At 41.8% G+C, this 26,373-nt stretch overlaps 1 protein-coding gene across 4 annotated transcripts in view; it reads left to right on the plus strand.

Annotated features, from left to right (window-relative positions):
• Positions 1 to 26,373, plus strand: part of RARB (retinoic acid receptor beta) — a 347,370-nt gene that overhangs the window by 194,695 nt on the left and 126,302 nt on the right. For 3 of the 4 annotated variants that reach the window (XM_053410538.1, XM_053410536.1, XM_053410537.1), the window contains one exon: positions 12,075 to 12,197. The exons of the other annotated variant lie outside the window; for it this stretch is intronic. In XM_053410538.1, the coding sequence (XP_053266513.1) occupies positions 12,075 to 12,197 (123 nt within the window). The remainder of the gene's footprint in view (positions 1 to 12,074; positions 12,198 to 26,373) is intronic. 4 annotated transcript variants of the gene reach the window in all.

A 26,373-nucleotide genomic window follows, 5' to 3' on the forward strand; every position in this document is an offset into this window, starting at 1 on the left:
TCCAACAAATTAAAAAACAGTAAGATACCAGACATTAAGAACTTCCTTATACAGGTCTGACTTCAGATGTCTTCTAAAGGTTATATAGTTACTCATCTCCTTATATAGTTACGCCCTCTGCCTGGTTCCCTATAGCTTTACTTCTCATAGTTAGGAAACCGCCAGAAGGCCCTCAGAGCTGGATCTCAGTGTCCGGGCTGAACAATGGGGATGGAGATGCTCCTTCAGGTATGCAGGGCCAAAGGCGTTTAGGGCTCTAAATGTGAAAGACTTTGAATTATGCTCGGGAACATACTGGGAACCAGTGTAGATCCTTTAGGGCCAGTGTTATATTGTCCCAGCGGCCACTCCCACGATGCAGTGGAGTAGACCTAAATAGTGTATCCCTGCTCTCCCCATGCTTTTCTAATTGTGTGATGAAAAGAATGCATGAATAGATACAATGGTTAGTGAAATCTCCCGCAATTTGCCTCTTTTTAATATTATTGACAGCCTTTTCTTTTCAGTCCAGTCAATGCATATCAAAGTTTCCCATTTTTGCTTTCCCTTTCTTACCATGGGAAAATTCAAGCAGTTTTGTTTTTTCGATTATTTTATCCATTTCAGAAGTGTGTGTGTGTGTGCGAGAGAGAGAGAGAGAGAGAGAGAGAGAGAGAGAGAGAGCGCAAATCCTTCTTAGGACACTTCTGTGAAATTGATAAATTGCAGATGTGTTGGTAGTAGAAGACAATAAGCTAACTTCATAGGGATTAAAAATGGTCTCGGTGTGGAAAGTAAGTGTAGATAAAACATTAGCAACACATCACTTGGTTGTGTTCCAATAGAAAATTTCTTCTGAAATGTTTGGGTTTAACACTAATTAGGAGTCCCTCCCCTTCTTTCCATCTAGCTGTGTTTAAGTCTAACTGTTGAGGATATTGGACACAGGAGAGATAAATATTACAAGTTTGTTTCCCTGTAAATCTCTGCTATGATTTCAAACTTTTGTACTGTATGATTTGACAAGGCAAGAGGAAGAAACTATATTCCTTTGGGAAGGAGCGTTTCTGCATTTTCAGCTAAACTAAAGCTTGCCTTTCTCACCTGGAAATGCGACTGAATTTGAATTGAGAGCATCTGGTTCCAGGTCATGAGTCAGAGCAAACATGATCAGGAAGGACCTAGATTTGGAGAAAGTACCAACTGCTTAGAAGTTTGGGTGGTGATTTGTTTCTGTAGAAGAAATGGGTTCATGGTCAGAGTGCAGGGCAAGGTGTTCCACCACGCATGAGGGAATAAATTTGTCATGTGGTTCTACGGTTCACAACACAGGACAAAATACAGAAGCTCTTGTGGAGTCAAGAAGGGAGGGCGGAATTTTCACCATTTTAGCTCTCGGTTGGGCATTCTACACCCTTGTGCAAATTAATTGAAACAAACCATGTAGTTTATTGTACAAAACTCACATATGTACAAAACTCACATATACGTACATTAGCAATGGATATGACCTCCGCTATTTTTAAGCAGCATTTGAACATGGTTTGGCATGGAGTCTACTAGTTTCGAACAGTCACTGTTGATTTTCGGATCCCTGTACCACACTTGAATCAGCGCCTGAATGAGCTTCTCCATAGTCGTACACACTACAGTACAGAGGCGACTTTTACATATAGCCCACAAATTCTCAATGGGATTTACATGTGGGGAATTCCCTGGCCAATCAAGTACCTGGATTTGCTGCTCTGTCATGAATTTCTTCACCACTTTAGACAGGGGGCTAGGTCCTGCTGCAATATCCCAGTAGTGTCAGGATACCTCTTTTCCAGCTCTGGAATAAATTCTCTTTCGTAGAACCTCGGTATATATTGTGGTGAGCGCATCATTCCTTTTATTGGCTGCAGGCTTCCGGCACCATAATGATCAACTGACTTTCCCTGTTTGTTTTGAGTACAGGATTACAAGTAAGATAGAAAACATGCTTTGTTTCAATTAATTTGCACAAGGGTGTAGTTTTAGCCTGTGGTCTTCTTATCAGTGTATTTGTGTCAGAATGTTTTTTTAGGAAAGAAAAGGTGAAATGCGAACTAGGTACTGGTTTAAATATCCAGCAGAAATTTGGCAGGCACCCTTGCTTTTGACTTTCAGGCATCTTTTGGAAGATCTTTTTATGCTGAGGGGCCTTTGCAGCTGTTTTAATAGCCAGCCACTTTTACGATTATTAGCACTGTTTTTAATGGTGTTTTATAGTCATACACCATTCTGATATTTTATGATACGATGGTACAGAAATACTTTTATAAACAAACAAACTCTGAAGAAGAGTTTGATCAACATCAGGAGGCGAAGAATGATGTGCAGTTTTTCTTTCAAGGACATCTCCATTATAACTAGTCAGTTTCTTGCACGGTGCTCCTCCAACTAGCACCCAGTTGTTGTTGCTTTGTAAAAACTTTTTATTATTATTGGTATTATTGGTATTGGTATTATTGGTACTAAAGGGTTAAGAGGTAACAAGTCGCTCTAATCACTGAGCAGCTGGAGGTCATTAAGCATCCAAGAATGTGAGTTAGTTTGTATAAATAGTCAGTTCACCCGTGTGTCTTCCCCCTGGGCGTGTGGGCTGATATGAGTTAGGTTTAGAGTAAAGTTTTCTTTATGCCGGAGATAAAAGCATGTGTGCTTTATCGCCAGGGTTTTTTCTTTTGTAAATAAAGTTTTTTCCTGAGTTCCAAAGTGCTTGCTCCAGGATTCTTCATTGAAAGGTACTGACTCTCCTGCCTTCTTCACCGCTGCACGAAATTCTCTGCTGAGATATGATTTATGGCGTTGGAAGCGCACTGGACGTTCACTTAACATTAAACTAATTAAAGTTTAATGGACAGGTTATGGGTATTTGTACGTCAAGAAGAAGATAAGGAGTGCAGTTCAGAGTGATTTATGAAAGGACTGGAGCGAAGACAGAAGCGGTTGCCGACAGCGAAAGCCTTCAAAGCAGCTTGAGTCCTGCAACGTGCCTAGAAAAAGTTTTAAACAGGCACTGCGCAGTTTGAACTCGCTGGAAGACGTCTTATTCCTCAAGGAGCCACCTCAGCAGCTGGGAGACGGTCTACAGGTGTGTGAGTATCGTTCCTAAGCCCCAGGGAGGATGGCAGAGTCCCAGGAAAGTTTTGCTGTCCCGTTTACGCGACTCAATGGGAAAAATTGGCAAGATTGGAAGGCTAGAGTAAGGGTTTGGTTGCAAGCAAAAGAGTTGTGGAGTTGTACTGAAGCACCGCCTTTGCAGGCAGCTGCAGACGCGTCTGCAGAAGACAAAGCAGCAGCAGCAGCTTCACAGAAACGCGACAGGAAAGCCCAAGGTCTATTAGTTTTGGCAGTGGGACCAGAGCAAATGCCTTATGTTTCTGAGTTAAAGAACACGCATGAGGTCTGGACGGTTCTGCAGCGGCTAAATTCCAGAAACACTGCGGGGGCCAAGATCCATGCTACAAGATGTTTGTTTGATTTACGTCTCCAACCGGGAGCGTGTGTGAAAGAACATATTGCCAAAATGGTGTCTGCCTTTAATCAACTAAGACAGCTGGGCATTCCTTTCTCTATGGAGCAGCAGTCATACATATTGTTGTCTTCTCTTGATAAAAGCTATGAGACTCTAGCTTTAACTTTGGAAGCTATGCCTTCAGCTGAATTAACCCTTGAATACATTTCTTCTCGGCTTGCAGATGAACAGGATAAAAGGCAAAGAGAAAGAGGTTTGTCTTCAAAGGGGAGTTGTGCTGTGCCTAAGAGTGGGGATGCTGAGTTTGAGAACACAGTAAATGCTTTTGCAGCTAGACACTGTTTTCGCTGTGGTTCCTCTTCCCATTTAATCAGGAACTGCACACGTGAACCTGGTCAAGACAGCACCAAGGCCGTTACCCCTAGTTACCAGACAAGGAGTTCCAGGGGACGTCGAAGAAGAGGAGGAGGTCGTGGCTACTCCCACAGCACATGGCTTCAGCAATGGCGTTGATGCAAGGGCGTGGCCAAGGCAGCAATCTACGCTGGTTGATCGACAGTGGTGCATCTCACCACCTGGTGGCGCCATCTAGTGTCCGTTTGCAGAATTGCAGACATTTGCAAACCCCTAAAGTTGTGACAATGGCAGATTCAACTAAACGTTCCTTAAAGACCGTAGGCACAGTGTTCTTGAATTGTTTGCATACAGAAATTGATGCCTATGTGCTAAAGGGAATGAAGGGGTGTATTTTGTCTGTGTCAGAACTTGATAGAGATGGGTTTAAAACTGTGTTTGAAAATGGAGTTTGCACTATTTCAAAGAATAACGTATCTCTTTTGCAGGTGGAATGCAGAAATGGGTTATATTATTTTGAGACAAGTCCACATGAAGTCGAACAGGTTCATGCTGGTTGTGTGAACTCGCCTACCCATAATTCTTGTGTTCATTTATGGCACCGCCGTTTGGGACATATTAATTTTCAGTATGTTAAAAGGCAACCTGAATTATCAGAAGGGTGCAAAATGAACAAATGTACTAAGCATTTGGATTGTACTGCATGCAAAAGGGCGAAGGTTCATAGATGCAGCTATCCCAGTTCAGATAGGAAATCTGACAAAGTATTCCAACTTGTGCATATGGACCTATGTGGCCCAATGCCTGTTGCTAACATGGGAGGTTCGAGGTATGCACTGTGTCTCTCGGATGACAAAACAAAAGTCACATGGTTTTTTCCTCTCAAAACAAAAGCAGATACTGCAGAAACAGTTAAAAATTGGGTTCATGCAGTAGAACTTGAATTCGGTACTAGAGTACTTGCTTTTCAGACAGACAGAGGGTCAGAATTTACCGGGTCTGTGTTGCAGAATTTCTTTAAGAAAAAGGGAATTAAGCATCGTCTGTCTACACCTTATTCCCCCCAAGAAGGAGGCGTGGCCGAACGTAAAAACAGGGTTCTGCAAGAGTTGGCAAACTCTATGTTGTTTGATTCTAAACTCCCTCAAAGTTACTGGGCGGAAGCCTGGCAGACGGCTACTCATATTCTGAACCGAGTATATAATTCAGTAATTGATACTACGCCATATTTTGCTTTATACGGGAAGAAGCCCAAAGTTAATTACTTTCGGGTGTTTGGATCTCAAGCCTATGTACTTATCCCAAAAGCATTAAGGAAAAAGGGAAGTCCAAGGGCTAGGAAACTCATCTTTTGTGGGTACGAACCACACGCCAAATCTTGGAGGTTCGTGAACCCAGATGGGGATACTACAAGAGTGGTCATCAGTAGGAGCGCTGAATTTTGTGAGCAATCCGGATGGACTCACTTACATGCTAACCCTGACATTTTGAGAGATGATTTAGGCATTTATGCTGAGAATGAAAGTCCAGAGGGTAGTGAGCCAGAAGGGGATGGTGCACATGGTTCAGATGCAGATTCTGACCAGGCACAAGGTTCTTCTCCTAAGGTAGAAAAGCCAGAATCTAGGAGTGTTCCAACATCGCCAGTCAGTAGGCCTAGCAGACAGCAAAAGCGAAGCAGGTCGCCTGCAACACCAAGACCAAGGGAGGTATCTAAACGGAGGTCTTTATCCCTAGGGGCGCATCCAGATATAAAGTTTGAGACAGATTCTGACAGCCAACGGTCAGAGGGGGCACAAGAGGAACAATTGCGCAGATCAAAACGTGCCACAAAGGGCAAACCACCAGAGCGGTTTAAGGTGACAAGTGTATACGTAAATATGGCACAGTGTGAGCCAGATAGCTATATAGAGGTACAACAGCTTCCAAGCTCAGAAGCCGTAAAGTGGCAGGAAGCAATGGAAAAGGAGATGGCTTCAATGAAGTCTCTCGGTGTGTTTACAAGTACAGAGCTTCCGAAAGGGCAACAAGCTGTAGGTTGTCGATGGGTATATCGTTTAAAGCCCACAACTACTGAGGAGTTGCAATATAAAGCCCGACTAGTTGCAAAAGGTTTTTCGCAGCGCAAAGGTGTTCACTATTCTCAAATCTATGCCCCTACTTCAAGATCGGAGTCATTAAGAATGCTTTTAGCCTCTTCAGCTAAGAAGGGAAATAAGCTGTTTCATTTTGATGTCAATGTGGCTTATTTAAATGCAGACTTACAGGAGGAAGTCTATATGACACCACCACCAGGTTTTGAAGGAGACAAGCCAAACCAGGTCTGGCGCCTACACAAATCCATTTATGGGTTGAAACAGTCCGCCCGTAATTGGAATTCCTGTTTAAACGATGCTCTAGAGAGCATGGGGTTCAGAAAGAGCGCAGCAGATGCGTGTCTTTATCTAAAAGGCTCTGGATGTGAACAAGAAGCAGTTTTGATATTTGTTGATGATTTATTATACAGTGGAAAGGACGATAAACTTGCACAACATTTTGCCACAAAGCTTGGAGAAAAGTTTCAGATAAAATCACTAGGCACTGTATCTGTTTATCTAGGAGTTAAAATTCAGCAAGATGAAAATGGGAACTATTGGCTCAGCCAAGAAGCTAAGATCCAGCAGTTGCTGGAAAGGTTTAAAATGGACAACTGTGCTGGTGTTAAAACCCCAATGGAGTTAAGTTACACAAAGGATGCTCAAGCTGAGCAACAGGCAGAGTTCAGTAATCCCGGGGTTTACCAGTCAGCAATAGGCAGTCTACTCCACATTGCACAGTGGACTCGGCCCGATATAACATATGCTGTCAACATGCTGTGTAGACAAGCTGAAAAACCATCAATGCATGCTTGGCAAGGAGTAAAAAGAGTTTTAAGGTATCTCCAAACTACCAAAAGGTTTCGCTTAAAACTATCAGCAGAGGGCAGCACACAACTTGAATGTTGGGCCGACAGCAGTTGGGCAGATGCTGGACCAGATAGAAAATCAGTGTCAGGAATGGCGATAAAATTTGGAAATGCACTAATTGGTTGGAGATCAAGAAAGCAATCACTTATAGCTTTAAGTTCAACTGAATCTGAGTTCAATGCATTATCAGATGTATGTAGAGAACTGGAATTTTATAAGCAACTGGTACAAGAATTGTTTGGAGAATGTTCCCTACCTATCAGAGTGTGGGAAGACAATCAACCTTGTATTAAACTAGCTAAATCAGGTCAATTCAAGGCACTCACAAAACACTTGGATATCCGTTATCAAAATGTATGCCAAAGTGTAAAACAAGGTTTAATTGAACTAAAGTATTGTCCAAGCAAAGAAAATCTCGCAGACGGTTTTACAAAAGCTTTGAGTCCACAATCTCATAAATATTTCTGTTCAGGTTTAAATTTGAATTAAGGTTGGTACAGCTCAGTGTTACGAGCGAGAGGGGGTGTTGGTACTAAAGGGTTAAGAGGTAACAAGTCGCTCTAATCACTGAGCAGCTGGAGGTCATTAAGCATCCAAGAATGTGAGTTAGTTTGTATAAATAGTCAGTTCACCCGTGTGTCTTCCCCCTGGGCGTGTGGGCTGATATGAGTTAGGTTTAGAGTAAAGTTTTCTTTATGCCGGAGATAAAAGCATGTGTGCTTTATCGCCAGGGTTTTTTCTTTTGTAAATAAAGTTTTTTCCTGAGTTCCAAAGTGCTTGCTCCAGGATTCTTCATTGAAAGGTACTGACTCTCCTGCCTTCTTCACCGCTGCACGAAATTCTCTGCTGAGATATGATTTATGGCGTTGGAAGCGCACTGGACGTTCACTTAACATTAAACTAATTAAAGTTTAATGGACATATTATAATGTATACAAAACAGAGCGAACAATTATAACAGATAAAAATTAAAATATTTTTTTAAAAAACCTATAAAACAGGCATGTAGAGTTAAAATAACAAAGTCCAAGTAAACACTCAACAATATCAGATTATTAAGTATAGTTGCAGATTTGCCAGGGTTGTAACGAAGGTTGTCTTGAAAAGGATGGTTCCACTGTATATGTCATAAAAGGTAAAGAACCCCATGGCGGTTAAGTCCAGTCAAAGGCGACTATGGGCTCATCTTGCTTTCAGGCCAAGGGAGCCGGTGTTTGTCCACAGACAGCTTTCCGGGTCATGTGGCCAGCATGACTAAACCACTTCTGGGGTAATGGAACACTGTGACGGAAACCAGAGCACACAGAAATGCTGTTTACCTTCCTGCCACAGCAGTACCTATTTATCTACTTGCACTGGCGTGCTTTCAAATTGCTAGGTTGGCAGGAGCTGGGACAGAGCAACGGGAGCTCACCCCGTTGCGGGGATTCGAACCACCAAGCTTCTGATCGGCAAGCCCAGGAGGCTCAGTGGTTTAGACCACAGCCCCACCCTCTGTATATGTCATAAAAGAATGCCAGATCATATAAAAAGTGTCTGGATGTTCTAGTCCTTCGCGTAATCTCAAAATGTGCATAATTTTATCCCTTATAACTATATTCCAGCGTGTGGAACCAAGCGTCCAGTGTTAGATTTTGGGCTGTTTTCCATTGAGTTGCAATTACTGGTTGTGCTGCTAAGATCATTTATAAGACCAATTCTTTTGATAATATATTATCAGCATCATAAAAAATATCCGGTGACATTAATTTTGGACAAACTAGCACCCAGTTACATTCCATAGAGGTTGTTAAAATTTCCTGGTGCCTGAGCAGCAACATGAAAAATCTCTCATTGCTAGGGTGGCCATGTGTCCTATTTTGTAGAGGACAGTTCTCCAGTGAATGAGGTCATCTGTTTGAAGGACTGTCTGTCCAATCCTGGTTTAAAAATGAAGAACCAAAAGAAGAGAGATTAAGGGCTGGGAAGTTGATAGTCAACAGTGAGCAACATGAAAGCGACTGAGAGTCTTCTTCACCACAATGGTGAGATGTATTGTATTTCTACTCAAAGTAAAGTAATTCTTTAAAAATTTGCAGCTAGGCATGTAAATTGGCATCTACACATTTTTGTGAATCAGTTCTCTGTTGCCCTTTTTGGGGGGTGATGCATAGGCAGCAACCCTACTTGTAGCTGCAACAGAGAATATGGCAGCGAGAGGAAATGCTGTATCCTCTCTGCGAATAAGAAAACCTACCTAATTTGTATTTAAGGTCTTGAGGGAAATGATCTAATAAACTTAACCTATCAGTTGCAGTTGCTATTTGAAGACTCATCAAGAGTAAGGAGATTGATAGTAATGAAAAGTGGTACTTCCTGTGTCTCCAAAAAGGAAATGAGCAATTCTGGCAATTGCCAGTCAGCCCTAAGCCTAATATCCGTGACTTGCAAAATAATGAGACTTGTAGGGAGAGAAGAATAGGCTAATGGCCCCATAACTTATGTTCAGCGTGGCTTTGCAGCAAACAAATCACGCTAGATAAACTTGATTGTTTGGATTATCTAATTAGTGGTGAAGGACAAAATGGTGGAAATACTGCATCTGGACTGTTAAGAAACCATTTGTGATAGCGGTTCGTAAGGAGAGGAAACATAAACGAAAGATGGTCTTTTAAGGGTAGGCAAGTAAGGTTTGTGCTATTTAATTTATTTGATGCTTTAAAAGTGAAAGCCCTATGATGTTGGGTGGATATTTCTATCCATATTTCACAGATCAGCTGGTTTGTGTCCAGGATAGGACCACAATAATATAGATCTCTGACAAATTGACTGATCAGGGCTTACAAAAGCAAGTACTGTTTTCATCTGCATTCACTCAGCAGCTGGTTCCATTGTCCCGACATTTCCCTAACTGTTCATTTCTGCATTATATTTAACCATTCACATGACGTAAAATTCACTTCCAGGAATATAGCGCAAGTTTAGCATGCATTTCTGTGTTACTTGCAAACAGAATATTTTCCTGGAAGCAAATAACATGGAAATGAGCACCAAAGTTGCCACATATTCTGCTATTTTTCTGGGCTTGGCTTTTACATTATGTGAAAGCTCAAATATAATGTAGATATTAACAGTTAGGGATACATTGGGGGGAAACTGTTGTGTGGATTCAGCCTTAGAAGATAAAGAATTGCCAAAACCTTCCTCTTTCATTGCTAGTATTGTTCCACTAGCCAAGTAGTGATGTCCACCAATTTGGATGGCTTTAAAAGAGGATTAGAAAAAATCATGGAGGATAAAGCTGCATACCCTCCAACGTTTCTATGGTGAAAATAGGGCTGTCCTATTTGATGATGATGATGATGATGATACCAATACCCCACCCATCTGACTGGGTTGCCGCAGCCACCCTGGATGGCTTCCAACGTATATAAAAACAAAATAAAACATTAAACATTAAAAAACTTCCCTATACAGGGCTGCCTTCAGAGGTCTTCCAAAGGTTGTACAGTTACTGATCTCCTTGGCTTGGGGCTCGCAGAACTCCATACCCTCCAACATTTCTCTGATGAAAATAGGGACATCCTAAGGAAAAGCGGGACATTCCAGGATCAAATCAGAAATCAGGACGGCTTCTGTAAATCTGGGACTATTCCTGGAAAATAGGGACACTTAGAAGGTCTGAAACTGCCATTGGCTACTCTCCATCTTGGCTACATTCTGCCTCCACTGTCAGAGGCAAGCTGCCTCTGATTATCAGTTGCTGGGAGCTGCAGGTAGGAAGAGTGCTGTTGTACTCAAGGGTCAGCTCACAAACTTCCTGCAGGCATCTGGCTGGCCTCTGGGACTATATGCTGTTCTAGATGGGCCTTTGGCTTGATCCTGCAGGCTCTTCTTAATAATGTCAGAACCAATATAACATTATTGCTTAGCCCTATCTCGTGTGCCACCTTGCTTCTGTTCTTAGCACAGGTGACCTAGTCTCAAAACAATTTGACGGGCAATTTTAGGTTCCCACTTAACATAAGCATTCCTGCTTGTGGTTTTCAGTACTAAGCAAGCGTCATAGAAATGAGAATACAACAATTCCCTTTGGCTGTTCCATGCGCATGGCAAGCAGTGCTAGCTTTCAATTGATGTTCTAGGCTCTTTGCGCCTCGGATCTTTTATTTATCTCTGTCGTGTATAACTGCTTGCCTGCTGTCCCTCATATTAAATGTATCTACTCATGTGGTTGTGTTGTGTGAAGGTATGTGTTGCATTCAAAGCTCACTGAAATGACCAACCCAGTTTCTTTAATTATACACAAATCTACGTAACTCAGTTGTCATCCATTAGTTTCTGTCTTTGTGCAAGGATCCACAGTTCCAGACTTTAGCGTAGAAGAAAAAAAATCATTGGCTTAAGCTTGTTGTGTTGCTTTGTCTGATGTGACATTTATATGGTATTGTGGTTCACCAGGACACAGGCTATAAGATGTAATTGGAATAAGAATCAGTTGGCACTCACTGATGACTTATTTCTGCATTGGTGGTATACCAGGCTCACATAGAGTGGCATTTTTCGCTCTATAAGATGCACCAGACCACAAGACGCACCTAGTTTTTGGAGGAGGAAAACAAGAAAAAAAATATTCTGAATCTCAGAAGCCAGAACAGCAAGAGGGATCGCTGCGCAGTGAAAGCAGCAATCCCTCTTGCTGTTCTGGCTTCTGGGATAGCTGCACAGCCTGCATTCGCTCCATAAGACGCACACACATTTCCCCTTACTTTTTAGGAGGGAAAAAGTGAGTTTTATAGAGCAAAAAACATGGTATGTGTTTTTTATGGGCACACTTTACATTTATCACAAAGTTTGCTGTTGACTACAAGATCTTCCTTTTACAAATATCATGTACGCCACAAACTGAATTAAGACCCTGGTGTGGTGGTTAAGGATGCTGTAATTTGTAGTCCTCACTGTGGTCTCAGTTCTGTTCATGGCAGGGTGTGACTACTATTTGCATAAGAGGAAAGCTCTTCTGGGCTTTTCAGCAATACAAATTGAGGGGCAGACTCCCTTTCCAGATAAAAACTGTTGCAAGGAGCAAAGGGTTAACTCCCCTGTCCGCCACGTATCAGGGTTCCGATTTGGGGCCACCACCAAACTGGCTACTGGTGGAAAGAGAAATCCTGTACTTAAAGGCAAGCTAGAGAGATGAACTTAATGTGTTGTTTTGGCCCCATGGAGCACTTTGGAAGTGATATTTTGAAACGCCAAAAAGTTGAGATAAGAGGAAATTATGTTCTTCCTTTCTGTCTGTTCCCTTCACTCATCAGCTTCCTGTTTTCTGAATGCAGAGGTACTGGATCATGGCCAAAAGGTGCAATCCGGCTCCATTAAAGCCAGCTGGGACTTTGCCACCAAGCACATGGATTTTAAAAAATGGTTAAAAATAAAAGGTAAGCTGCTAGGAAGAGCAAATGTGCAGCTTGAAGAAACTAGAGCTTCTGTAAGATAACCAGTGTATATACAAAGAGAAGGAAATAGTAAATCCAGAGCAGAAGGGGTATTTGGTGGTTGTTCTTCAAAGATGTTTTTAATCACAGTTTCCTTTTTAAAGCGGGATTCATTTATGTCTACATACATTAAATAGTTCTTGCAAAATCTAAGTGAATAATTTAGATATATTTTAAGCACATTTACTAGGAAAGGTTGCACTCCTTCTCTGCTGCTTGTTTATTGGATTCAGATTATAACACATTTTGAATTTCATTTTAAAATTCACCACTGTCCATTCTGCCAGTGCAATTTTAGGTTAACTATATTTTATCCGCAGTTGCTATATTTGGTTCTCGAGTTATTATTGCAGTTCCTTGGGGTATATTTAAATCCACCTTATTGTAATAGATTATGGAATAGAGTGTCTAATATGTCTAATGTAGAATAAATGACTATAATGATTTATGATGCAGCACTTCACTTTTATTGAACATAAGGATCATTGTACTAAAATGGATGGTGTATTGCTGCTTTAGCATAAAATACTGAATAACATATTCAAGAAAATGAATGGATTGGCCAGTTCATAATACTCTGCCCCTTCAGCTGAGAGGTCTTTAATAAGCAAGAGTGTCATTACACTTGAAAATGTATGTGTCGGTGATTCATAATCTAGAACAATGACAGTGATCGGCTGAAGCACATATTAAAGTCTGGGCTTAAAAGGAAATGCACTCTGCTTTGATCTCTGCGCAATGGCTGCTTTTGTTCCGCTTTACAATTTTGCGTCAGTAGCTGTAGCAGGAATAAGTATGCTGGAATTTGGAAATATATACGTATCTTTAGATTGTCTCTTGGTGATAAGGCTTTTGAAGATGGAGAGCATTTTTCTTTCTGCTAACACTTTGCATATGATGATATTGAAGTGCGTTCTCCTTACAGACTTTCATTACCCCTCCATCCACCTTTGATGGAAACGTATTTGCACCTCATTTTTAAATCAGTGGAAGCTGTGTCAGAGCACATTCTTGCTCCTGTTCATTTCCAGGCTTAGCTTCTGGAGATTGTTCAGAGGTGCAGAGTAATATTTTTTTGGTCTTTTTGTTTACAAATGGATTCTTTGTTTACTTATTTAAAAGGCTGCCATTTTGCATTATATCCCACTTGGGGGCTCTCAAAGTGGCTTACGAAAGTTGCAGTGCACCATGCAGTGTCGGATTTACGTGTAAGCTAAACAAGCTACAACTTAGGACCCCCTCTCTTGGGGGCCCCCAAAAATTTTTAAGGGAAAAAACCTGGATGTACATTTCCAAAATATAAGATAAAAAACAAGTAAAATAAAACCTACTTACAGCAACAGTGTTTTGCGTTGTGTAGGTTCCTATGATGTAAGTAATGGGACCCGCCTGCTACTCTCTAAAATATCACTGGTTTGCTCATTTCTATATATAGGGTGCCTACATTCTGCATGTGCAAATGGCTTTAGATACCTATTAGGTCCATAAATGACCATATAGCATATATTCTACACAAAAAACAGCGATAATTTGTTGTTGACAAAGGACAACAGGGCGTATAAAGGGCCCCATTACCTTCAGGAGCTTAGGGCCTCATCAGACCTAAATCCGGCCCTGACCATGCAATCACATTCAAAAAGATTTGGGCATATTAATCAGGATTGATATGGTTCTAGGTTTATCCAGGCAACTTTCTTCTTCTTCTTATCCTTTGTCTACCTTGGTGCCCCCCCCCCCGAGGAACCCTGGAGCTAGTGGGGCTAAGCAGCTGAATCCCATGATGGAACAATGGCCATGCAATACAGTTAAAGCACTCTTATACAACTTTAACAGTCATGGCTTCGTGACAAAAAGCATCCTGGGAGATGTAGTTTGTTTTGAGTGCCAGGAACTGTAGCTATGTGAGGGGTATCCCAATAACTCTGTAGTTCTCAGGATTCTTTCAGGGAAGTTCATTCTGTTCTGCTTCCAGAATATAGTGCAAGTTTAGCACCATGATATTTGCTTCCAGGAAAAAAAATCTGTTTGCAAGTACCACAGAAATGAATGCTAAGCTTGCACTATATTCCTCTATATTCCTCGAATATAGAATATTCCTCTATATTCCTATATTCCTGGAAGTGAATTTTGCATCATGTGAAAGTTCCCATATCAACCTGAAATTTAAAACACACACACACACACACACACACACACACACACACACACTATTTCAACACATTTTATCACAAATTTTACTTACTTTTAAGTTTTACTCTAAAATACACATTTTTTAGCATGCATTTTTGTTTGAAATACACATCGTGGTGCATTTCCATGCAAAGAATTGTACAGTGGACACTCCTGCACGGATCATGTTCGCAACCTGCAGCGCTGTGTCTGCGCACACGCGGGTCAAGATTTGGCACTTCTGTGCATGCGCAAAGTATGATTTAGTGCTTCTGCTCATGCGTGAGTGCCGAAACCCGGAAGTAACCCGAAAACACGCAACCCAGAGTGTGTGTAATAATAATAATAATAATAATAATAATAATAATAATAATAATAATAAAAATTTTATTTATATCCCGCCCTCCCCAGCTGAAGCTGGGCTCAGGGCAGCTAACAACAATAAAATAGTGCAACATTCTAAAAACAATTCATTATAAAAATTAATTAAAATCAAATTGATGGCAACCATTAAGCTAAAGTTCTGTGAAGATTGCCAAAGGAGGGAGTCAGGCTGTGCCCTGACCAAAGGTCTGGTGGAACAGCTCTGTCTTGCAGGCCTTGCGGAAAGATGTCAAGTCCTGCAGGGCCCTAGTCTCTTGTAACCCAAGGTATGATGGTATTGTGGAATTCAGATAAGTGTGGAAACTGAGGATCAGTTGTGTCTTTAGAGCCATGTCAAGTCATTTCACTTAAATGCGGACTGAATGCCTTGAGCATCCCTGCCTGCCAGTCAGAGTAGACAATGCTGAGTGAGATGGACCAAGGCAGCTTTGCATGTTCCATATATGGCTATAGCAGGAAGGAAAGCTAATTGCTTTGTCCTGTAAAGTCTGATTTAGGAAAGCTGCAATTATGAGGAAAAGGAAGGTCGTGTACATACCATTTGTCTTTCCAGTCATGGATTTCATTAGGTCCAGCAGTCCAGACCTATTAATACGTTATATATATAATCTAGGCAAACTAATGCCATTACTATCCTTCAACGACAGAGATCCTCTGCTTTTTCTCAACTGGGTTGCTTTGATCACACACAAGAGGGCCTTAAAAACTTTCTGCTCCAGCCATGATACTAAGTTTCTTGGATGCCTGGGGCATAGTTTTATTCTTTTCCCAACAAATTACCTCTCTGGATGGTAGCGTAGCATTGCAGCACCTGTTGCCGGATTTCTTTTGTTTGCTTTTCGACTTCAGCACCTCATCTCTTTTTCTGCCCGTCATCTGTTCGCTTACTCTTTTGATTGTCAACCAATCTCAGCAAAACAAATTAGATTATCTTAATGACTGCAGTTTGGCTGTATCTGATTAGGTTTCAATGTCAGCCGAATTTAATCCTGGTGAATTTAATTTTGATGTTTGATTAGCCTCATCCTGAAGCTCATCCTTGTTTTGAAAACATGTAATGTGCTTTAAGAGTCGAGCTGTTTCAGAGATAGTTTCCTGCATTACTTCTCATCCTCTGGCATACTGGAGATGTTTGTGTCCACCCCCCTTTTTTTTATTTACTTTCCTAGTCTTATCACTTCTCCGGTCATTGTAGACATAGTGCACCAACATTAAGGCCTTTTAAATTTAGGGCACAGTGAAACACATACTTAATCTCTTGCTCTTAAATAAACAGGACTTGATTCTGCTTAATTTTGGACCATGTCTTTTTATACTCACATTTTGTTGATTGCATTTAGTAAATTTGAAAAGTTTGGTGTGCATATTTCTCTCTGACAGAAGTATTTAATAGAGCGAACCTCTGGCTTAGGGACCTATCAGTTTGGCAAAAGGTGTGCCTTCTTCGTGGCCTTTTCGGTGCAAAAAAAGTCATTTTTATTCAACCAGGCTTTAAAAATCCATGATCTTGAAACCGTTTCATGTTTTTAGTTACATTTGGGTTTAGATCACTCTGATGAAATTTTTAATGCTGCAGCTGTTTTTTTTTATGATATTTTAAATATTGTATTTTTTAATCTGTGAGCCAACCAAGAAATTACATTATTGGGGGACAATTTATAAATGCTCTAGTCTAGATAAATAAAATATGAGGTGGCTACAGCTGACTGTTTAACCAATGGTTGTTTCAGTGCTCATGAAACCACACAAAGAAGCTGGCCATCTGTTGTGACTGTCCACGCAATGAGAAATATTTTACCACCCTTCTGCCTCCCTGCATTGCTGATTTGTTGCAGGGGTGTGGTATATTTTTTTCCTCAATATATGGCTGGATGTCACAGAGAACTGGCTTCCTGTGTGGTTACATGCACGCTGTCTTTAACAAGCGTAGGTTACGTGGTAATCCTCAGCCATCCACCGTCTCCTTCAAATCTGTGCCAAGGCCACAAGCCAAATCTTAGGGGCATTTTGTGTGATGGTCTAAAAATTGCCCCAGTCATGAAATTTTCCAGACGATTTTGCATAGTAATTACTGTATTGAAAGCAAGTAATAGATTTTTAAAAACCCAAAACAAGCAAAGAAACAAACCGAAGTTGCAGTCATGTGTAATGCCCACACTTTACTGAGTTTCAGTTATTCCATAATCCAACGTCTGTCATTTCCCCCAATTATCTTCATTTCACAGTTTCTGTAATGGAGCATTCTAGCAGACAATTGAGAAGGCCAGCACTTCTAAAAGCATGTTTAGCTTTGTGGGTAATGTTGTTGTGAAAATGGCTTTTCCTTTTAATTATACACTTTGCCATCTGAGTTGGCTCATTGGGACCATGTTTGTACACTGAAGAAGTTTTATTAATAATATTGTTACAGTGGTTTTCATGCTTGGTCACAATATTTGGTTTCATTAACCTTTTTGTTTTTTTGTTTTTTGTTAAATACTTTGGAGTGTTTGTAGGTACAGTAACTTGATTTTTGTCCTGGCCTACTGATGCAAGGATGTTTCCATTGCTGGAGCTCCTGGTCTCCCTGCAGTTCATTCTTTAACTGAATCCCACCTGACATCCCTTAGACTGCCTGTTTGAGATGATCTGTGGACTCAAGTCCTGAAATCTGAGCTTGTAGCTTAGTGGTTATGCACCATACCCTGGGGCTTACTTTGGAAATCTGTCTGCAGGGCCCTAAGCAAGCATACCTTTCACCTAATCCAGAGTGAGTCCACATTTATTACAGGAGCAACTCTAAAAATAGTGTCATCTGAATATCCACATAGTCCTTTGCAAACTACCATTTTAGCTGATAGTCAATTGAACTTCTTGTTTCCTGGATTAAATTGTCAACACAACACATTTTTTATTTGGCGGCTAATTATCAGATATTGGTGTTCTCATGCTGAATATCTCCCAATTCAGCAAGTTGAGTTTGGAATTTCAATACTTGAGCCCTATTCAAGTACAGTGGTACCTTGGTTCTCAAATTCCTTGGTACTCAAACAACTTGGAACCCAAACACTTCAAACCTGGAAGTAAGTGTTCCGGTTTGCGAACTTCTTTCGGAAACTGAACGTGCTCCGTTTTGAGTGTTATGCTTCCAATTTGAGTGCCGCACTTCCATTTTGAGTGTTACGCTGAGGTCTGTCTGTTTTTGCTATTTATTTTGCATTTTTGTGGCTCTTTTTTTGTTTTTGTGACTGTGTGGAACTCAGTTCAGCTATTGATTGATTGATGTGTGTGTGTGACTGCAGTACATTGTTTATTGCTTTCATTTTACGGGTCATAGAGAGTAAAATTGTTTTTACTAGTAAAATTGTTTTTAAAAGTATGGAATGGATTAATTCATTTTGCATTACTTTCTATGGGAAAATGTGCCTTGGTTTTGGAACGCTTTGGTTTTGGAACGGACTTCCAGAATGGATTAAGTTTGAGAACCAAGGTATCACTGTATTCAAAAGAATCCCTTTTAGCTTAAACTGGCGAGGGGGTACCCATTTGCTGGGCATACCCACCAAACCACAACCTTTCCATATTAACCAGAGAGATGGGAAGGATTCCCAGTGTTGCACCACAGAAGAATCCAACACAGTAGTTGAGCCAGCAGAAACTTGTTGTGTTGTGCCACAGAATGCACAATCTATTGTGCAACCAAGTTGCCAGCAACCAGCTTCTGCATTCTCTTGCACAACACCGTTTCCCTGGCATGAAACATTTTGCCAGTGGTACAAATATACTGTTAAGTGACTTTACTTTAGCGCTATGTTGGCTACGAGCCAAAGTGCATTATTTAAAACCTCTGATTTATTGGAGTATGGTTTTGTCAAATTTCACAATAAAGGACCTGCATGTATTCATTGCTTTTTTAAAATTAAAAATGGGGGTTTAGTAGACTTGCATTCCATATTAGAACAGTTCTATACTTGTAGGATCTTGGAACACTTAGAAGGTAACAAATGTACAGTACAATGTTTACCCTGTTTCAGTTGTGCAGTGTGCTAGATCACCCTAGGACCTGTTCAGATACAACTAGCAGTATCATTCCACTTTAAACAGTCATGGCTTCCCTTAAAGAATCCTGGGAACTTTAATTTGTTAAGGGAGCTGAGAATTGCTAGGAGACCCCCTGTTTCCCTTCCTAAGCTATAATTCACAGATTGTTTTAAGAATTAATCCCTCTTCCCAGAGAGCTCCAGGAATTGTAGCTGTGTGAGGGGAATAGGGCTTGCCAAACAACTCTCAGCACCCCTAATCACGACTCTTTAAAGTGGTATGGTACTACTTTAAACATATAGTGCATATGAAACCTTACATGCTTCCACCTTGCCTCCCCTCCCCTTTATTTGTAAAAGGCAACTTCTGAGCCGGGAAATTCCAAAATGGCACTGTTACTTGAATGCAGGATTCCCCTTATTCCAACTATTTAATCCACAAGAGACAGTAGTGTGTTCAATATTCAGCATAAAGAAGGTTCCATATTCAAATAACCATGGGATCTCCTAGGTCAGATATTGCTACTGTTGTTTAGGAGAGCAAAGAGGAATTCTGCAAAAGCCCAGTTTCATTGCCTCTACCAACATACCAAGAGAATAATACCGAGATAGGCTCCCAAATGCTGCTAATGCTTTTTTTCAGGTGCAAGAATAACTTTTTTGAAAATAAGGTTTTGCTGATTGTAAGTACCATCTATTGAAAGTTGATAAATCAGAGCAGTTACTGTCATGGCTCTTCGTTTTAATACCTTCTTCTTTTCCCTTTTATCCACCTTGACAGTTTCCTTTGATGGTAGTTCTATTTTCCCAGTTTCCAAAGCTCATAATCTCCCAGTCTTCTTTGAGTCTGAGCCTCCTTTAGAAACCTATGTTAATCAGATTATTTATGAAACAGTCTTAGTATCATCTTGGTAATCTTGCCTGGTTTTATGTGACCTATTCTATCAGGAAGCTGGGTGTTGTGTGTGTGTGTGTGTGTGTGTGTGTGTGTGTGTGTGTAGCTAGACAAATAGATAAAACACATCACATATATTCTGGTAACCATAACTTATAGCTCATATCTTATCTATAGTTTATATTTGACTTTTCTTGCCTGAATGCTCCTCATAACCAGAACCTCTAAACACCTTTGCTCCTATGCTGAGAGAATTCAGTGGTGTGAAATAAGAGATTTTCAGAACCTGTCACATTCGACTTTCATCCTTTCATTAGAATGACACTCAAGATTATAGCTTCAGTCCAAAGAACCACATATTCTGCTGAATCCCATTGTTGACTGTGGAAAGCAAAGATGCTCCCCGCCCTCCAAAAAACCCCCCAGCCTATTCCAATAAGAAAGTCCTAGGGGCTGGCTTTGTGATACCCATTCTATAGATATTGGCTTATGCAAAAAAGAAAGGAAGAAAAAAGCTTCGCTTTCCATCCAGAGACGATGACAAACAGGCCCCTGCTTGATAGATGGATTCGTTATCACCTCCTAATTACAAGCAGATTTCCAGGTGTGCTCTCTACATTATAAATGAAAGCCGCCTAGTGTTATACAATACTGGCCTGAGGGTCAACCATAAGGGATCTGTTCCTTCTCTTCTGTCATTGGACCATATTATTTAGCTGAGGTTTCAACAGATAACCTTTGAAGGCCTGCCTGACTAATCGCCTGGTAAATGCTGACTGTTATGAGGTTTTTTTGTCTCCTAATAAAGAAAGGAACTCGGGGGGGGGGGGAGACCCGCAGTGTGTTAGGCACTTCACTGTCGGGTTTTTCAGAATACCTAGCTCCTTCCTTCGGAAGGGAAAAACCAGCTTTATGGAGGTCAGCTATACTGCTGCAGCCTGGAGTCCGTTTTTGCCGAAAATCATTCATGTGCACAACCCCTGATATAAACTAAAAGAGCTCTTATGTCATACATCCCAGAAGACAACCGTGTTGTATCGCAGACCACTGTTCTGGTTTGAAACCCAGAGAACCCAGTTTGGTCATGCCAGTAGCTCATTTAGTCCATCATCCTGTTCTCACAGCGGCCAATCAGATGCCCATGGAAGGCTGAAAACAAGACCCGAGTGCAACAGTATATTCTCCCTTCCTGTGGTTTCCAGCACCTGCTATTTGAAGCATACTGGTTTTGACCATGGAGGCAGAGTTTTTAAGGTTTGTTGTGAAGATGTCGGCTGCCAAAACATGTGCTTTTATGGACTGGTCCAGGCTGGGGGTATATGGAGATGCTATTGGAGGGTGCTATTGAAGCTTTGCCTCTCACCTCTGTACTGCTGAGGCCGTTGCTCAAAGCAGAATACCTAGACGCTGTTTTGGAAGGGATGAGGGCAAGTAAATTTTCTACTATTATTATTAGAATTTATATACCGCCAGGCCATAGCACCAACTATATGGGGCTGAGGACACCTCAGTCCCCCCCCCGGAAGTATGTGAGGACGGGTCTGAGCCCCCTCCCTCAATTTTGAGGGGCCAGGCCCCACTGTGCCTCCCTCCGATGGCGACAGGCCTCTTCTGGCCTCACAGCTTCTTCCTAATGCACGTGACGTCACACGTTTGTGTCGAACGTGTGATGTCAGAAACATGCGACAAGGGTTCCTCCCCCCATGTCGGGTGAAACTTGGCACCTCTGGGCCACGCTACTTAAAGAGCCATCTTCATCCACACCAGCCTACTCACATTGTGAGATCACCAATGGAGGCCCTGCTCACCTGCTGGCCTCCTGAGAACAATCAGATTGATGGGCACCTTTTTTGCAACACCCCTCCATCTCAGGATTGCACTCAAACTTGGGATCTGTTGGCCCTTGTCTTTACAGGACTTTAAAGGTAAAGGTACCCCTGACCATTAGGTCCAGTCGTGGCCGACTCTGGGGTTGCGGCGCTCATCTCGCTTTATTGGCCGAGGGAGCTGGTGTACAGCTTCCAGGTCATGTGGCCAGCATGACTAAGCCACTTCTGGCGAACCAGAGCAGCACACGGAAACACCATTTCCCTTCCCGCCGGAGTGGTACCTATTTATTTACTTGCACTTTGACGTGCTTTCGAACTGCTAGGTTGGCAGGAGCAGGGACCGAGCAATGGGAGCTCACTCCGTTGTGGGGATTCGAACCGCCAACCTTCTGATCGACAAGTCCTAGGCTATGTGGTTTAGACCACAGGGCCACCTGCGTCCCTTTAGGAAACCATTTAGGAAACCCTTTAGGAAACTATTAAAGCCCATATTTGTCTCTTTAACTTTATTTTCAGCTGTTGTTCTTGTGGTTTTTTTTTTTTAATGGCTTGTGACTTTTAGCTGTATTTTTGTATTGGATTTTAGTATTTATAGGCTGGATGGTTGTTTTATTGAAATCATCAGCTTTTATTCATCAGTTGGGTTGTTTTTTTTGTATGTTACTTTTTCTCTGTTACCTGCCTCGATGCTATCCTTAAAGGCAGCCTGAAATACTAATGCTTAAATATTTAAAATTCCCTGTCCATTTCTAGAGAGGAGTTGCTGTGTGGCTAGTCGTGTGTCCTCTTGAGTATACAGCTATGTATATTGAAATTTCTGAAATAAGCTGGTCTTAACTTCAGTGAACCAGATAGGATCCCACGCACCCCCTCAGTAGTTTAATATTACTGAGATTCATGTTAATTATTCCTCGTTTTCTTTTATAACCTGCTATGGCAGTTATTTACTTTATGTCACAGAGGAAGTTGCAAGCAGGTGATTAATAACCTGCCTAAGTATTACTTTTCCTCTTGCTGCCTTGTCAAGAAATAATGTGACCTGCAGATGTTTAGAGAAACCCATACATTTTATTAATGACAGCTGCTGTTGCAACATGCTCAATGAAAGCCAGCTTATCAACCATCGCAGAAACAAGAACGTTTTGTGGTTTTGTTTTGCTTTTGTATTTGGGTGCTTGTCTTTGTTTTGAGTCAAGGGTACTGAAAGCTCCAGAGGAGCAGCAGTAGTGCAGATGCTTTTTAGAGAGCAGGGAAGGCAAGGGAAGAATGAGGTTTGATGAAGTAAGAAACCAAGAACACAAAAGTTGAACTTTGATTTGGCTTTACATATACAGAATAGTTTGGCCATGTTCACATGTCACACTAAGCTAAACCATGGTTTAGTGCAAAAGTGCTAGTTTTGCAACAGATTTGCTCTTGTTTTAGGGACGCGGGTTGCGCTGTGGTCTAAACCACTGAGCCTCTTGGGCTTGCCGATCAGAAGGTCGGCGGTTCAAATCTCTGTGACAGGGTGAGCTCCCGTTGCTCAGTCCCTGCTCCTGCCCACCTAGCAGTTCGAAAGCACGTCAAAGTGCAAGTAGATAAATAGGTACCACTCTGGCGGGAAGGTAAACGGCATTTCCGTGCTCTGGTTTGCCAGAAGCAGCTTTGTCATGCTGGCCACATGACTCGGAAGCTGTACGCCGGCTCCCTCGGCCAATAAAGCCAGATGAGCACTGCAACCCCAGAGTCGGTCAGTGGTCCCTTTACTTTAGACTTGTTTTAGGTCACTGCACAAAGTCCAAGCCCACGATTATGGCTAAGGTATCTAGATTTGTCCTATACTTACAGGTTTGTGGTTAAGGAAGAGAGACTTTAACCATGATCCCAGGTTTTGGTGACACCCTAAACCAAACTTTGACTTAGCTGCCATCCCACACTGATTTTAAAAGCCCAGGAAGGAGGGAAGAGGCTGCAGTCTTCTTTCTGGTAGCCAGCACGTTCACACGGTTGCTGCAAACCATACTCTGGGTTACCATGACATGCAAACCAAGCCATTGTATCAGCACGCATGCCACCTCTTATTTCTGCTTTTAAAAGATTTAGATGCTGCCCCACATATAGTGGTTGTATACAGTGGCATGCAGTCAGTGGACTAAGGGAAAGGAGGGCAGGAGGGGTCCAACATCCTGTCAGAGCCCTGGCACCTTCTTCTGGCTTAGGAAGTGATGTGTGATACTCATGAGTGTGACATCAGGATGTTGTGATGTCATGCATATGACATCACCCCAGAGGTGGAAGCTGGCCTTAACTGTTCCCCTACGAAAAATTTCATGCCACACTGCCGGGTACATATGTACATTTTAGCCTTGGGGTGTTTTTTTTTTTTTGGAGTTCTTTTTTTTACCTGGATGGTGATGTAGAAATCAATCAATCAAATAGAAATGGATATTGTTGAAGGGAAAAATATGGCTGCCCTCTTGTCCCCGACTCCAGTCAATCTAAGTCTGTTTTCAAGTCTGATTGCAGTGGGAAGGGGAGATTTGGGGGTGGGGGGGGGTTGTCACAGCTGGGGAGAGAAGGTCTGTCTCACCAGTTTTGACCCCCGCACACACATTGGTCCTCACCTGTTGTATTTTAGGCTTGGGGGAAATCCTTCTATTAACTACAAGAGAAAGCTTCTTTCAAACCTAATTGCAGTGTGGGGCATTTTGTGGAAGAGTTCAAAGGTGGGAACGCTGCAGTCGCCTCCACACCATAATTAGACTTAAATAAGTCTATTGGCTACAACAGAAAGCCTCTTCCAAAACTATTTTTTTGTGGGGGAGGGAGGTCTAGGGCCGTGCATGCGACACAGGAACCTTTTGCATCTGTTTGTGCACCTGTAGCTGCTGCACTGGCAGCCCACGATTGAATGTATGGCTCAATATGGTCTAAATGCTGCTTTACAGAAATAATCCGTCTACCGGCCTACCCTTTGTGCCACGTGCTAGGGCTGTTTCGTGACTTTCAGTGGGATCCAAAGATACATACAGTGGTACCTCGGGTTAAGTGCTTAATTCGTTCCGGAGGTCCGTACTTAACCTGAAACTGTTCTTAACCTGAAGCACCACTTTAGCTAATGGGGCCTCCTGCTGCCGCCGCGCCGCCAGAGCACAATTTCTGTTCTCATCCTGAAGCAAAGTTCTTAACCTGAAGCACTATTTCTGGGTTAGCGGAGTCTGTAACCTGAAGCGTATGTAACCTGAAACGTATGTAATCCGAGGTACCACTGTATCTGTGTTGTGTTCCAGTGCAGCTGTAGACACAAGCTACCATGGACAAGCAGCATGGTTTATGTGTCCCACCAATGAAACAGCCACCAAGGGGCCAGAACGTCCATGCTGTGTCCAGCTTCCCATGCTTGTGTGTCTTGTGTGCAAAATTGCAACCCTCCGCCCAGCTGCAGGCACACTGTAAAGTTTCTCACCTGTGGGGCTCAATTTCAGAGCTGGGCAAAAGCGCTCCTTTTACTGAACCTAACCGTGCTTTCCTTGCCTTCCCTTTAGTCCCTCCTGAGCTAGCCACCTACACTGTCCAAATAAGTCTTTATTTGTACTAACAAGAAATACCCATGAACAATGGCTGGAAGCAAGAGACAAGATGCTTTGTAGAGGCCTTTTAAAAACATACTGATGAGAGGTTTCTCTCTGGTGCGCCTGTGATTGAAACAGTGACGGCGGAAAGGGAACTCAAGGGCTCTTTGCTGGAAATTGCAAATGCGCGTCATGGTATTGGCCGCCCAAGGATTCGCAGATGAAGAGCCGCTTCGGATGGTTTGCACTGGCATGGTTTATGCAGATGCTTTGGGAACAGATGGCATCGTGGATCCCCATGGCAAATGTGAATTTATACTTATACACACACATGCGCATGCACACACACTGTACTAAAGTATTTTGCTTGTAGGCACAAAGCAACAAAATTATTTGGGAACTCTACTCCATAAATCAGCCAGGCTACTGCTGCTAAGCCACATGGAAATGAAATAAGATTGATTTCAGCATTCACTCTCCTATTTGCATCTTTGTGGGTTCAGGTTATCTCTTAGCGTTTGCTGGTAGAGCTACATATTCTTGTATAATTAACAGTCTGGTATGACAAGGAAGGGTCAGAAGGTTAAGAGATCAGCCAACCTTTATCCCGAAAGTCCTAACGTTGACATAAAATTGGAAGTGGCTCGTTTGAAAATTTCTATGCATATTTATATATTTCTCAGTGGCATTTGATTTATCCTGTGTATTGGGGAGTTGCAGATGTCTCTGAAGAAGCTAACATATAATACCTTATATTCAGAATGGGGTTATTCTGCCTGTATTTTTATACCTTGATGGGTTGTGTGTTTTTGCCAGTATATTAATCAGCTTATTAAGCAATAGTGGCTACTTACTTAGCCAAAACTAAAAACTAATACGCAGCCTATGAAGGCATAATTTCTCATTATTAATAGATAGGGACACAGAATACAGAAATTTAGGTGAATTAGTTTATGACAAGCTATTAAATTGAACTCTAAATATGATTATTATCATCGAGGGGTGCTCCTAATTATTTAGGTGCTTGTAAAAATTGATTTTGTGTATGTTCTAAAGCTGCCAGCTCTTTGCAGTGAACATAGGTTGCATAAAATTTATTGACCTGTCGTTCACATGTGTTACTTTACTAGCACTTAATGGCCTGTTTAGATAGTCTTGGTGGGTATGAACTCCCAGTGCACTACTCCAGCTACCATATGTTGACAGGTAGCTGCCATGTAGATAAAACAGGGGAGGGGGACTCCAAATCATACTGGGATGCGCAATCAT

Source organism: Podarcis raffonei, chromosome 12, assembly GCF_027172205.1.
Source record: "Podarcis raffonei isolate rPodRaf1 chromosome 12, rPodRaf1.pri, whole genome shotgun sequence".
Classification (NCBI taxonomy): domain Eukaryota; kingdom Metazoa; phylum Chordata; class Lepidosauria; order Squamata; family Lacertidae; genus Podarcis; species Podarcis raffonei.